Source organism: Poecilia mexicana, unplaced genomic scaffold (genome assembly GCF_051168715.1).
Source record: "Poecilia mexicana isolate PSO_F unplaced genomic scaffold, ASM5116871v1 scaffold_13, whole genome shotgun sequence".
NCBI classification, from domain to species: domain Eukaryota; kingdom Metazoa; phylum Chordata; class Actinopteri; order Cyprinodontiformes; family Poeciliidae; genus Poecilia; species Poecilia mexicana.
The window spans coordinates 5,595,696-5,608,703 of NW_028263382.1; the positions used below are offsets into that span (position 1 = coordinate 5,595,696).

The following is a 13,008-nucleotide window of genomic DNA, read 5'->3' on the forward strand; positions in this document are numbered from 1 at the left end:
CGAAAAATTATTTGAACTGGATTCAACTGAAGGTGTTTCATTAAAAGTTAATAAAATTTACCTGAATGGAAATAAATCGATTTAAGGTGGACTGAACTGAATTACATGTTTCCAACTGAGTTTAGCTGCAGTGAGCTGAAATGAAGTGGAGTGACTCACATCGAGTCCAGCTGATCCGGTTGGACCCGCGGGTCCGGTTGGTCCCGGCAGACCATCTTCTCCCTGCAGGCAGAGACAGAAACCTGAAGCAGAAGCAGAACAATGTGACGCACTCGGCTGCTTTCAGGCCAACTCACCTGCAGACCCGGCAATCCGCCGGGCCCATCGTCGCCCTGTTGGACCCAAACACTGCGGTCAGGCGGGCTGAACGTACCAGAACATGATGCTGCGGGTCAGCTGTACTTACAGGAGCTCCGGGGTACTGGATGAAGTTGGCCGATGGCTCTCCTTTAAGTCCCTTCGGACCGGTAAAACCCTGAACAGCAGCACAGGATGTGAGATCCTTTTGCCTCAACATGGCGTCAAACAGTGACAGTCAGCCAATGCTTTTTACCGGTTCTCCATTAGGGCCCTGTTCCCCTGGAAGCCCTAGATTCCCCTGGATTCCTCTGGTTCCGTTGCATCCGTCCAGACCTGGATGACCAGGCCCTCCAGCCGGGCCGGGGAGGCCCTGAACAGACACAAAGAGAAGCTGAAGGGTCCTGCGCTCCAGCGGCTGTGGGATGCCGATAGGGGCAAAGACTCTTACCGGGACTCCGTCCAAACCCGGAAAACCGTGCAGACCGGTAGGGCCCTGAACCCACAGAAACAGACGTTCACCATGTTGGACTTCAAGAATGTTACTTGGGTTTTCTGCTTTTACAGTTAGAATGGTGGTTTACTCACAGCATCTCCTTTTATCCCAAAACCTCCCATCGGCCCCTCAGCTCCTCTACCGCCCTTCTGCCCTGGAAGTCCCCGTCCGCCCGGGAAGCCTGGAGGCCCCTGAGGCCCCTGCAGACCCAGAGGACCTGGGAAACCCTGCAGAACATAAAACTATTAGAAGCTTCAATGCCTGATACAACACAGTGACCCATGACCAAGCAAAACGTTGCACACCCTAAACCAGCGGCATCCAGCCCCGGTCCTGGAGAGTCACCGTCCTGCTGGTTTTAGATGCTACCTTGCTCCTATGTCCTACAAGACAAATTCTTTCGTTTCCCATAATTCCACTCAGCTCAGCTGGGTAAGAATCAGTCCCTAATTCTTACCCAAGGCCACGTCATTTCCTCCCATGTATTTTTCATTCTTTGAAAGTCCTTACATTCCCCTCAGTAATCTGTCCTACAAGTATTGATGTTTCCTAATCAATACTTGTAGGACAGATTACTGACTCTCATCATCTGGGTTTCGGATACAGAACAGATCGATGTGAACGTTTACTGTGCGACGCCTAAATTACCGTTTGAACAGCATGTCCGGCAGACAACGGATTTAAACATCTGACGGAACAATGAAACCAACAGAACCTGGTCCACAACAAAAAAACATAAAAAAACTCAATTTGGTGGCAAGAAATGATGTTAGAGCCAACACTGACCCAACCGAGACAGAGAGCCAGAACATGAACCCACATTTGAACTGCGATTAGTTGGTTCTGTTCACACAGACAGAACCAGCAGAGCCCAAACCAGCTGCTGCAGCAGAGTCCAGCAAGCCAAACCTGCAATGACATCATCTGATCATACGGGGGCAGTGTCACACAAATCAAACCAAATACAACCTGAGAACAGCAGCTCAGATGTTAACCTGCAGATCTGAGATCAAAATAAAATCTGAAATAAAAAAAATATGTCAATAAAAACAAATTTAATGATAAAAAGTTTGAATTTGAATCAAATTCAGCACAGCTGACTGAGCAGTTTTCTCAAAATAATACATAAAAAAGAGTGGCAGGATTATTATTCTGTAAAATTGATAGAAATTAAACTAAAATTAACAAACAGACTGCAGTTTCTCATAAAAAACAAATATATTAGAAAGAGAAACGATAAGCAAACTAAAACCGTTTTTCCTTTTCTATAAGACAAATTTACAAATATTTTCTGAATCATTTTAATCCCCAAAGAAAGGCATGTTGTTGAACCTGCTGCAGAGTTAAAGCCCAAATGAAGTCCAGCTTTTTTCAAAACTGTATTAAATTAATCTAAAATTTCTACATGTAAATATTTCATTATGACAACATGGAAAAAAAGTTTAAACTTTTTGCAAATTTATTATACATATTATAATAATATATATTATTATTAAATATATATATACATATATATATATATATATACATATATATATATATATATATATATATATATATATATATATATATATATATATATTACTGGCTATATTTTTTTTTTAATAAAAAAATATATATTTTACTGGCTAAAAGTCATTTAGTAAATGCTTCATACCAAAGGATTAAACCTGCCTGCAGCCAAAAACTGTAAAAAGTTCTGGCATTTCTGCTGGACTGAACTTCAAAACAGGGTAAGTCTGATCTGGAGATTATTTTCTGAATTGTGTAATAATTGGATGCAAAAGGGAGATTTTTTTTTTTTTTTTTTACAGATTCTGAACCAGGTGAAGCCAAAACTGACATAAAAAGAGTTCTGGGTAGAACAGATATACAGAGAAAAGCTTTTTTTTTTATCTTAAATGCAAAATGTGCACATATTGTTGTATAGTTTAACTTAACTGCTGATTGGCAAATTGATCGATTATTAAACTATTATTTCAATAATCGATTCAACACAATTGTTTCGACTCTACAAAATACTTCTGCAAATGGCAGAAATGCCAAAGCATTTGTGGCTATTTTGAAAGCTTGCCACATGATTCTGGTGTTGGAGGTGAGAAGTTCAGGAGGAGCCATGCAGCTCAGTGAGGAAGCAGGAATATCTGCTCGGTAATGAGGCTTCAAACGGAAAACAAAAACTACCATCATGAGCATGTTGAGACCGAGTCGTAGAGGAGGTGAGCCCCGGGGAAACGGTTGACCTGGGCTGCCTGCATTATTAATGTAACTCAATGTTCAGCAGAAGAATCTGCTGCTATCACCTGTATGAGGTGTTTACTGACCACAGGTCGGTTTACATCACAACACTGACTCATCTAACGCTCCTCCACTACTGGCTGCTTTTTGTTACCAGGAAAGACTTACCAGCATCTGAAAGTAATTTTTGCACAATAAATCAAATATTCTATTTTTATATGAAAAAGTTGAGAGCGGGAACCTTTGTGTTTCTGGTACGCCTGTAAATCTGACGCACAGCTACGTCCACTAACAGCAGAGATGAAGCGTCTTCTCTTTTCCCTCAGGTTCACTTCTGCTTATAAAAGATCTGGTTGGAAAAGATTGTTGTGTTTAAGTTAAAAGGAGTTAGCCTATCGGTGAAGCTATGCTAGCATCTCAATGCTAAACATGTAGCAGCTAACGCTAATGTGAGCGTCCACAGTCAACATTTATAAAGAAGCATCAGGAATGATCGGAGAAACTCTGGAAAGATGAACAGATAGAAAAACTCTTTGCTCCAATCTAATGGCTGAAGAGCCTGAATGTCCCGTTCAAAATGTCTTTTATGAGCTTTAAAAGCAGAAAAGGCAAGTAAGGAAAAAGATGTTTATTTTGAAAATTTCAGGAAGCCTCATTTTAAAAGGCGGAAATTTAAAAAGCAGCAGTGTGGCTTCAACTGCGTTTGGATGGATCACGTTTTCAAAACAGAACCAAAGAAAATGCTGCAACGGCCACTGTTACCATGGTTACCACGTCAACCGTTAACACCATCAGTTACGTTAGAGCCTCATTGATACTTCCACCACCATGCCTGACAGTGGGAGAAGCGTTTTACTGATACAGCTCGGTTCGTCTGACCAGAGGTCCGAGGTGTGTGTGAAAGAGCTTTGAACGGAATGTGCATGTGTGTGTGTGTGTGATGGGATGTGACAGCGGTGATCTCTGCTAGTCCGCCCTCCTTTATCTGAAGTCGTTTGGCTGTGAAATCACCGAGACAGACGTCAAACCACAAACCCCCCGCCCTGTCTGCTGCCCCCAGCTGAACAAACACACACACGCAGCGCCACCCTGAGCCACTCACAGTGGGTTACTTAGGACCTGGACGTCCTGTTTTTGTTGTTGTTTACTCGGCACCTGACAGCAGGAAGCAAACAGTCATGTGACGCTCTCTCTGTCGTCTCATTGGCTGCTAACTGTTCTTGTTTTTGGTACACTGTGGGTCGCCTGGTCCTGCGCATCCTTATGGGGTCATAGCAGGATGCAGGGCCACAAACCAAAATGGAGAAAAAACTTCAGTATTTTTATTGAAGCTGAAATAAATGATAATCATAATTTTGATGATTCTGAATATTTCATCCAATCTGGCATCTCTCATCTTTCCCATGCTAATCCTCAATAGGTTCTCTATAAGGTTCTGGTCAGGCCTGTTTGCTGGCCCATCAAGCCCAGTACCACTCTGGTCTTTAGTCCAAATTCTAGTACCGCTGTGTGGGTCAGAACCAAGTCCTGCTGGAAATGAACCCAGCATCTCCATGAATCGGGCCAGCAGAAGGAAGCATGAAGGACTCTAAAATGTTCTGGAGGATGGCTGGGCTGATTGTGGACCTGACAGAACCCAGTGAACCAGAACCAGCTGGTGACCCAGATCATTACTGACTGAGAAAACTTCACTCTGGACCTGCAGTACTGTGGTTCTGGTTTTCTCCCATCAGACTGAGACCTTGAGGTCCAGATAAAACTTTACTTTCATCTGGAGTTTGGACCTCTGAGTAACAGCCCGGTTCTGGTCCTGGTTCTGGTTCTCTGCTGTGTCCAAGGTTCTGGACCCATCTGAGCATAGTGGATCCACATGTTCTGATTCCAGCCCCAGTTCAGTCTGGTGAAGATCCCTCAGATTACTGAACAGATTCTCCCTGTTTCTACCACACTTTTTCCTTCCACTCAGCTTTCTATGAAACTAAGAGTTTTTCACGATATTGTAATTTTCTGAGGAACTGATTTTGTTTTCATTCTCGGTGAACAGGAATCATAAAAATTATGAAATAAAGTTTTGAAATGTTTCAATAATGTTTGAAATTCACCAAAAGTATATCACTTCTTTGTGATGTTTTAATCTTTTGAGCTGTAATTTTAAATCCAGCAGCCACTGGACACCAGTCAGAGAGACGGAACAAAACCATGCATACAGCCAGCAGCCAGTTAACCCAGCAGGTTTCTGAGGAAGGAAGCTGGACTAACCAGAGAGACGCCATGTTCGTACGGAGACTCCAGGCTGGGATTTGAACCGGTGGAGTCTCCATTAAATAAATAATTTACTCCAGTTTGACCTGCAGCTACATGTTAATTAAGTCCTCTGATGTGATGGAAGTGTGTGTGTGTGTTCAATCTACTGTCCTCTAACTGAACAGCCCCTCGTTCCTGTACGACTCCGCCGGTACAGTAGCTAAGAGCCGCTCCGTGTTTCTGGCTTCCAATCCGCCAGTGAACGTGTCGCCGCTCCAGTAACTGGAATATAAAACGGACCGCTGTGATTGGCTGGATCAGGACTCACCCTGGCTCCTTTGGCAGGTAAACACTGGCAGGTGGTGCAGTCCCGCCCGTCACATGGCTCCACCAGCTTGCCCTGGAAACCAGGAGAAGACAGGAAGTCATGGTGATGAGGATTCAACATGATTCACGAATCTTTAACTTCTGCTTCGTTTTGTCTGGTTTTAGTTCAGGTTCTACTTCCTAAACCATTCAAATCCAGAAGAGTTTTCTCATTTCGTCTCGTTCTTCCTGCGGTCCTGTCTTATCGTGTCCAGCAGTGCAGCCACAGAGCAGGGATTCCTTTGGGTCAATGGGAAGCTTCTCATTGAAGCAAAGTCACATGTGGTGAGGTTCAATCCCAGGACGCCTGCAACTCAACACCTATATGCTGCCACTAGCTTTACTAGCATAACTAGATGATACACAGCTGTACATGATGATGTCACCAGGTGACCTTTCACCCCATCCAAACACTGAGCAGATGCTGAGTAACGAGAAATGTGTGGATGTGCCAAAACTTTCTCTAGCTGAACAGAAACTTAAGTTATTAAAGAGGAACAATCTAGATTTATAAAGCTGGAGTTACAGATCTAGATTTATATATCTAGAGTTACAGATCTATTTTTATAGATATAGAGTCAACGCACAGCTTCAGGTTTTCAGCTGGAAACCAGAGGTCATTTCAAATTCAAATGTTTGAGGCTTTTATTGTGAAGTTTGGCCCTGAATTTGCTTATCCACCTCCTTTGCTTTAGCCGCTCCTTTTAAAATCTCAGTTTTCTGTTTTGATCATTTACTTTTTGCTATGTTTATTTATTTTCTGTTTATCCTGCTGTACTCAGTTAATTTATCTGTTTTTTTATTACTAGCATATTTCATATCAGGTAATAAACTGAATGTTTAGTCTTAGTTTATTTTTGTATTCTTATATTATTTTGCTCTGTCTGTGTTAATCCCAGTTTTCCTGCGGTCTTCCTGCCACAGCTGTTCCACATCGTCTCTAATTATCTCCTCCGGTTCCGTCTCGTTTCCCTTCCCTCAGTATTTCAGCTCCTGGTTTTTCATCGGTTCTTTGCTGGGTTCTGGTTCCTCTACTTGTAAGTTTCCTCCAACACGCCTGTTTTAAGTGACTCTCTGCACCTTGGCAGGTTGTTTTTGGTGAGTTTAAAAGGTCTGACTCGGTGCGAACACAAGGCGCGTCGGGCAGGCAGCAGTTTGTCCTCATGTTTTTGTTCTGGTGTTTCTTGCTCCACAGAAAGAATGTAAACAACAAAAAAGATTTTCCCCATTTTCTTAGGAAGCAGACAGCTGATGTTTTTTTGATCAGATCAGTCGTAGACAATCACGCTCTATTTTTTCTAGCTCTTTCAACAAAAAAAAAAAAAGGTGAATGAGGACAGATGTTCCTCTGATCCAAATCAACCGGTGGAGACAGAATGGCTGCTCATGTGGGCCATTTCACAGACTAAACACACGACAACATGCGCTAGCTTCTGCCGGCACTTTGATAAGACTGAGACGGCTCTCTGGAGGAAAATACAGTAATTCAAAAGTGTGGGAAGAAAGTACTGTTTCCTCTCCTTATGTTCTCTTTTTTTTGAAGAAACTTTATTGAGGGTAATTAAATATATGTACAAAATGCACATATATAATTTGTTTTGAGAGACTCTTCATGTTTTTTCTTGTGAGAACATGGCTGAATTTAGCACCTCATCGTAGCTTCCATTACATACCATATTGGTATAGCACATTAGCATTAACTTCTGTTTATTTGTATTGCGCATTAGCATTGTTTCCAGTAAATAACATGCGAGTGTAGCACTTTAGCATTAGCTTTCACTAAATAACATATTAGCATAGTGCTTTAGCTAATGTTTATGACTGGTGTTTTAGTGTTAGCGCAGCTGCCTTTTCTTAGCTAAACCTGTAGCTTGTACTCTTGCTAGCGCTGAATCTGGTTCCCTTTAAGCCAAATGCTTCCAGGAGTCCCTTCAGGGTCCGAGGGGCCTTATCTCCAGCAGTTTTTGGGCGAGAGGCAGGGTCCACTCTGGATGGGTCCCCAGCCCGGCCCAGACCAGCTAACATGTTTTCAGACTGCGGGAGGAAGCCGGAGTACCGGGTGAGAACCCATCCTGAGCGCAGAAAGACCCAGGCCGGTACTCGAACCCAGGATCTTCTCACTGCAGGGCAGCGATGGAAGGTTTGTCTCGGAGCGATAGGATCATAACTTTTACATCCAAAGGTCTCCTGTCGCTGTTCTGACTGAACCCAGTGTTCTGGCCTGAAGAGTCCGTCTGAAGCGTGACTTTCTGTCCCGACTCCTGCCGGTAATAAAACATCAGACAGAGAGGAGCTAATCTGGGCTGTCCCTGCTCATATGTCCCACACTCAGTGTCCCTGTTGATGTCCTGACTGTGTTTTCTTTCTCTCTGTGGGCCCCAGACGGTGAGTTTCCTCGCATGCAGCAGTGTTTGTGTAGCAGCCGCATTCCTGCAGCGTTGTGTAAACGAGGTTATCAGTGAGGCATGGTTTATCTGCTGTCATGACTTTGTTCAGAGAACACCATCCTCCCTCCACCCAATTATCCTCCATCACCGCTCTAATGTCCCGACTGCGCCCCAATCTGGACCCAGTATCCGCTGACCAGCACCAGCCCTCTGTCGTCCTCCCACCAATTGGCTCTATGCATGTAACTGGCTGCTGCTTACAAAAATGAATCTAATCTGCAAATGTTCGTCTTCCTTTGTTTCCATCTTCTAGTCAGTTAATCATGCGGAAAGATGGAGGACCGGTGTGTGATCCAGGAGGAACACCTAGCCCTGTGTAACGCTCGGTTGTTTCCATGGATACGGTTCATGTTTCTATGAAACCTCCTGCAGCTTCAGTTCCTCCACAAATAAACCGCAGAAAACGAGTCGCCTCTCTGCAGGTCTGAGGAGGAGAGACATCACCATGGCAACCACATGGGGGACATAATGAGGACCATCCAATAATTGATCCACACATCCATCCATCCATCCACCCACCCATTCATCCATCCATCCACCCACCCATCCATCCATCCACCCACCCATTCATCCATCCATCCACCCATCCATCCATCCATCCATCCATCCATCCATCCATCCATCCATCCATCCATCCATCCATCCGCTAGCTCAATTGTTGGTTGGATGCAGTCTTGTCTAACTCTTGGAACAGAAAGTTGGACTCACTCCTTGACCTCCAGGAGGAGCTGTGATCAGAGCCAGGAAGCACCTGTAGAAGAGGAGACACAGGTGAGACGAAACGGAGCTTGTTACCATGGCTACAGTCCACCACAGTCCAATGTTTGACTTCAGAAATGTAAAATCTGATCCCATTTCTGGAAGTTAAACTGAACATGAATCATTTCGTCTCGCTGCATTTTTACCAGATCCATGGATGGCGCCGGGTGGCGGAGCCTGAACTGGCAGACATCTTGTCCTGAGAGTGGAGACCTGGTTACCACATGACCCTGTCGGTCTGACTCCGCCTCCAGCAGGTGATCACCGGTGAGTGCGCTCCACACTGCTGCAGAGACAAACAGAAGACGTGATGGCGCCACCTTCAGCACGGGCAAAAAATAAAAGACGGACCAACAGATTGTCTCAGTAAAGACTGCGTTGATAAAATCCAGGCTGTGGACAAACTGATGCACAGCGAGAGAATGTTTGGGGGATTCTATGGAGCAAAATTGGGGCCAAAAAGTTTGTGGGGGGAAAAAAAAATAGTACTGAAACGTGAATCTGAACATTTGGCCCCCCCTCCCCAAGTATTGAAACTTTTTTTCTGTTTCAAAATTAGGCTTAAAAAACATTTCCAGATGCAAATTATTTTTCAGTTTCAAAACTTTTTTTAGTCCCCACACTTATTTGCAGTTTGTAAAAAATCCAACATTCTTAGTGACCCCAATTTAGCTCCATATGATTCAACCAACTTGTCAGTTTGATGCCGAGTTCGATCATAGTAACTTTCATGACTCAATGTGAAGCAGAAGTTAATCAGTCACAGGTGAGTTCAGTAACCACAGGGAGGAAAACTTTTCTGTTAATTATCTCTTTACTGCATTTCTGGCCGGAAAGTCTTTTTCTAAGTTATATTTTAAAAGTTGTGCAGGTTCTAACAGGAAAACTCTGCTCAGTCCAAAGTTATGTAGAGTTAGGTGGAGGCTGCATGACGCTGTGGGCCAGCTTTTCTCGGATAGAGGTTTAAAGCAAAGTTAAACTGATCAATCTGTCATCTGGACACGGTTCTGTTCAGAGATCGAAGGTCCAGCTGCAGAGAAAAGAGCAACGCAGCGTTTTCTGCACATTTCCTGGGATCCAGCGATTCACCGTTAGTCTGGGAATTTGTAAATAATTAATTATAAACCAATAAAGACGTTGAAGTGGGACGACTGGAAGAACGACGAGTTCTGGTCAGAGCCTAGTCAAAGTCCAGACCTAATAACTAAGAATCTGTGGTCCGATTATTTGTACAAACTGTTGGAGCCGATTCCTTTACAAACCGTGAAAAAGTTTGAGGGGTGTGAAAACTTTTGCAAAGTCTCATTTTGGGAAAACCTGGGCAAACATCAAAGTAAAGAATTTATTCCCAGAAATTTTCGGCCATGTAGTCCGGCTCTGCATCGGAATGCTTTCTGCTGCGGTGGAGGAATTGGATATGAGCAGGGGCCCGGTCGGATCAGGGGCCCAGCAGTGTTTGTATTGGAAAGTCGGTTAGATGGGAGTGAGAACAGAAAGCGACCGGAGATGTGAAACGACGATCAGGAGGCTCAACCACAGCAGAACAAACTAAACCAGTGGGGCCCAAAGTGGGTCCTGGAGGCCCAAAGTGGGTCCTGGAGGCCCAAAGTGGGTCCTGGAGGCCCAAAGTGGGTCCTGGAGGCCCAGAGTGGGTCCTGGAGGCCCAAAGTGGGTCCTGGAGGCCCAAAGTGGGTCCTGGAGGCCCAGAGTGGGTCCTGGAGGCCCAAAGTGGGTCCTGGAGGCCCAAAGTGGGTCCTGGAGGCCCGGCATCCTGCACGTTTTATTCTCTCCCTGCTGGTGGCAACAACCTCCTCAGCAGGTCAATGTTCTCCAGGGAGAGACTAAGACATGGAGGATGCCGGGCCTCCAGGACCCTCTTTGGACCCCCCTGATCAGTGGTGGGAAGTAACGAAGTAGAAGTACTTCTTTACTGTACTTAAGTACAATTTTCGTGTCTCTGTACTTTACTTAAGTAGATTTACAATATAATGATATGACATTCAGGAACGATCGGATTCTTCTGGACGGATCTTTACTGATTAAATTTATTTCAGCTCTAAGGTGTTTAATGGGAATGTGGATCTTTCAGATCAATTTGAGAAGCAATTTTGAAGGTAAAACTTAATTTTTTGTGCCGTGTAGCGCGGGGTGCTGGTCTTGGTCTCAGGTTCAGTGGTCTTGACTACAACTCTGCTACGTGGCTCCTGGTTGCATGTCCTCCCTCACCCACCTTCTTTCCATCCCTTTCTGTTGGATTTCTTTGAAAATCAAAGCCTCTAGTGGCAAAGAAAGTGAAGTTCATGCTTTGTTAGGACAGGAGACCAGATGTTTCCATCCCTGAAATTATGATGCATAGAATCACATCTAAGTCTAAACTATGTTACAGAGTAAACACAATAAAAACATGCTTTATCTGTGGCATTGTTCATTAAAATGGGACATTTGTAATGTATTAAAATTAAATGCGATCGGTTCACATAATGACATTGTATTAGGGATTATGTAATGCATTCAATAAGTACTTTTACTTTTAATACTTAAGTATTTTTAAAAGCCAGTACTTTTTTCCTTTTACTTAAGTACAAATGTTAATGTGGTAGTTTTACTTTTACTTGAGTACATTTTTTGAGTACTTTCTCCACCACTGCCCCTGATAAACCATCTGCAGAGAAATTAGAACCTGGATTTTTTCCTCTTTTTAATATTTTTTATTTCTCAGCAGAAATAAATTAAAGTTATAAGTATCAATTATAATTCAGATTTTAAATGTAAATCCTAGAAACGATCCAGAATATTTGAAAATTCTGTGACTGAGAGGGATCAGACCTGAGCAGAACCAGAACCTGAACGAGTCTTTAGACCGACTTCCTGAGCCGTTTCCATAGTTACAGTCAAAAAGTATCAACAAAGTTTTGGAGTATGAGAAAAAAATGGGGGTTCATTAAACAAAATATGATAAAATGTTTAGCCAGGATCTAAACATTTAGATAAGAACTAAATATTTTACAAATTTTACAATATCTTTCGATTCCAGTAATGCCAGAATTAATAATAAATAATAAAGACTTAATGGTATTCTGATTAGTAATGCAATTATATTAGTTGTGTTATCACCCCTACGCCACTAGAGGCAGTAGCAGGCCGGAAAAGGTGCGACTAAGGAGCAGATTTAGAAGTACACCGAAAGCTACGGAATTTGCGAAAAACTGTGAGCTGCGCTGAAGAAAATAAAAGAGAAATTCAAATACATTCTGAGAGTGAAACTCTTTCCTAAAGATGAAGATGTATCACAGATTTCAAAAGAAAATAAAAACGGGAGACCGTGGATAATATAGGAAATAGCGCCCCCTTCACTTCCGGAGTGCAATGGTTCCATTTCCAAATAAGATATGAGACCGACAGCGGTCCGTTCCGCCCCTTTCTGTTTGCTGCAGCGAGGTCCTTCTGATTCAAGTCACATATGAAAATATCCGACCTGATTTTAGAACATTTATTTTATGTCATGTGGTCCTCACTTCTTACCAGTAGGTGGCGGTATTGCTACTAAGTTTGTTGCCACCGCCAGTAAAACCAGGAAGAAGAAACAGAAAAAGAAGAAACGGAAGAACCACATATCCAAGTGGCCTGGGTCGCATTCGGAAAAAATCCGATCTATGTTGTTCAGACTGTCATGAAAACATCAGCTACAGGTCGCAATTAAGGAAAACCAGAATCGGATTTGGGTCACTTCCGGCTGCAGTGTGAAAGTAGCTTTAGTTGATGCCACTAGCCTAGCGTAGCTAGCAACGACACTAAGATGGAGACGGACGGAGCGGAGCTTGATCAAGTAACTCCTACCAAGAAAAGGTCTTTATCTTAGAAAAGCAAAAAGTTGGTATTTAACTCAGATTTGAGTTTTCTTTTAAGGAGCCACCTGATATCTTCGTTATATGTCAGAAAGCTTTGTACTTTCTTAAAAATCTGTGGAGGACAGAACATTACAACTTTAGGAAACTGGGGAATCCAGCAAAGATCAAGTCAAACAGATCCGTCTGAAATGTTCTGGACCTGAGTGAGAAAGGTCCAGAAAGCCCGGTGGCCCCGACCAGGTGAGAACCTGCTGCTCTGACGGTTTAATGTTTCTCCACATGTTGACTCAGCTGATCCCATTAAAGCTGAGTC

The 13,008-nt window shown here is 43.3% G+C and overlaps 1 protein-coding gene across 1 annotated transcript in view; it reads right to left on the reverse strand.

Moving 5' to 3' along the window:
• The window catches only part of col4a4 (collagen, type IV, alpha 4), a 36,068-nt gene that overhangs the window by 22,441 nt on the left and 619 nt on the right, over positions 1-13,008 (reverse strand). The window contains exons 2-10 of the mRNA XM_088011535.1: positions 8,994-9,133; positions 8,797-8,839; positions 5,604-5,675; positions 886-1,020; positions 749-793; positions 554-670; positions 407-475; positions 297-332; positions 160-222 (exon numbers count right to left, since the gene is read on the reverse strand). Coding sequence (XP_087867661.1) covers positions 160-222; positions 297-332; positions 407-475; positions 554-670; positions 749-793; positions 886-1,020; positions 5,604-5,675; positions 8,797-8,839; positions 8,994-9,040 — 627 coding nt within the window. The 5' untranslated portion in view covers positions 9,041-9,133. The remainder of the gene's footprint in view (positions 1-159; positions 223-296; positions 333-406; positions 476-553; positions 671-748; positions 794-885; positions 1,021-5,603; positions 5,676-8,796; positions 8,840-8,993; positions 9,134-13,008) is intronic.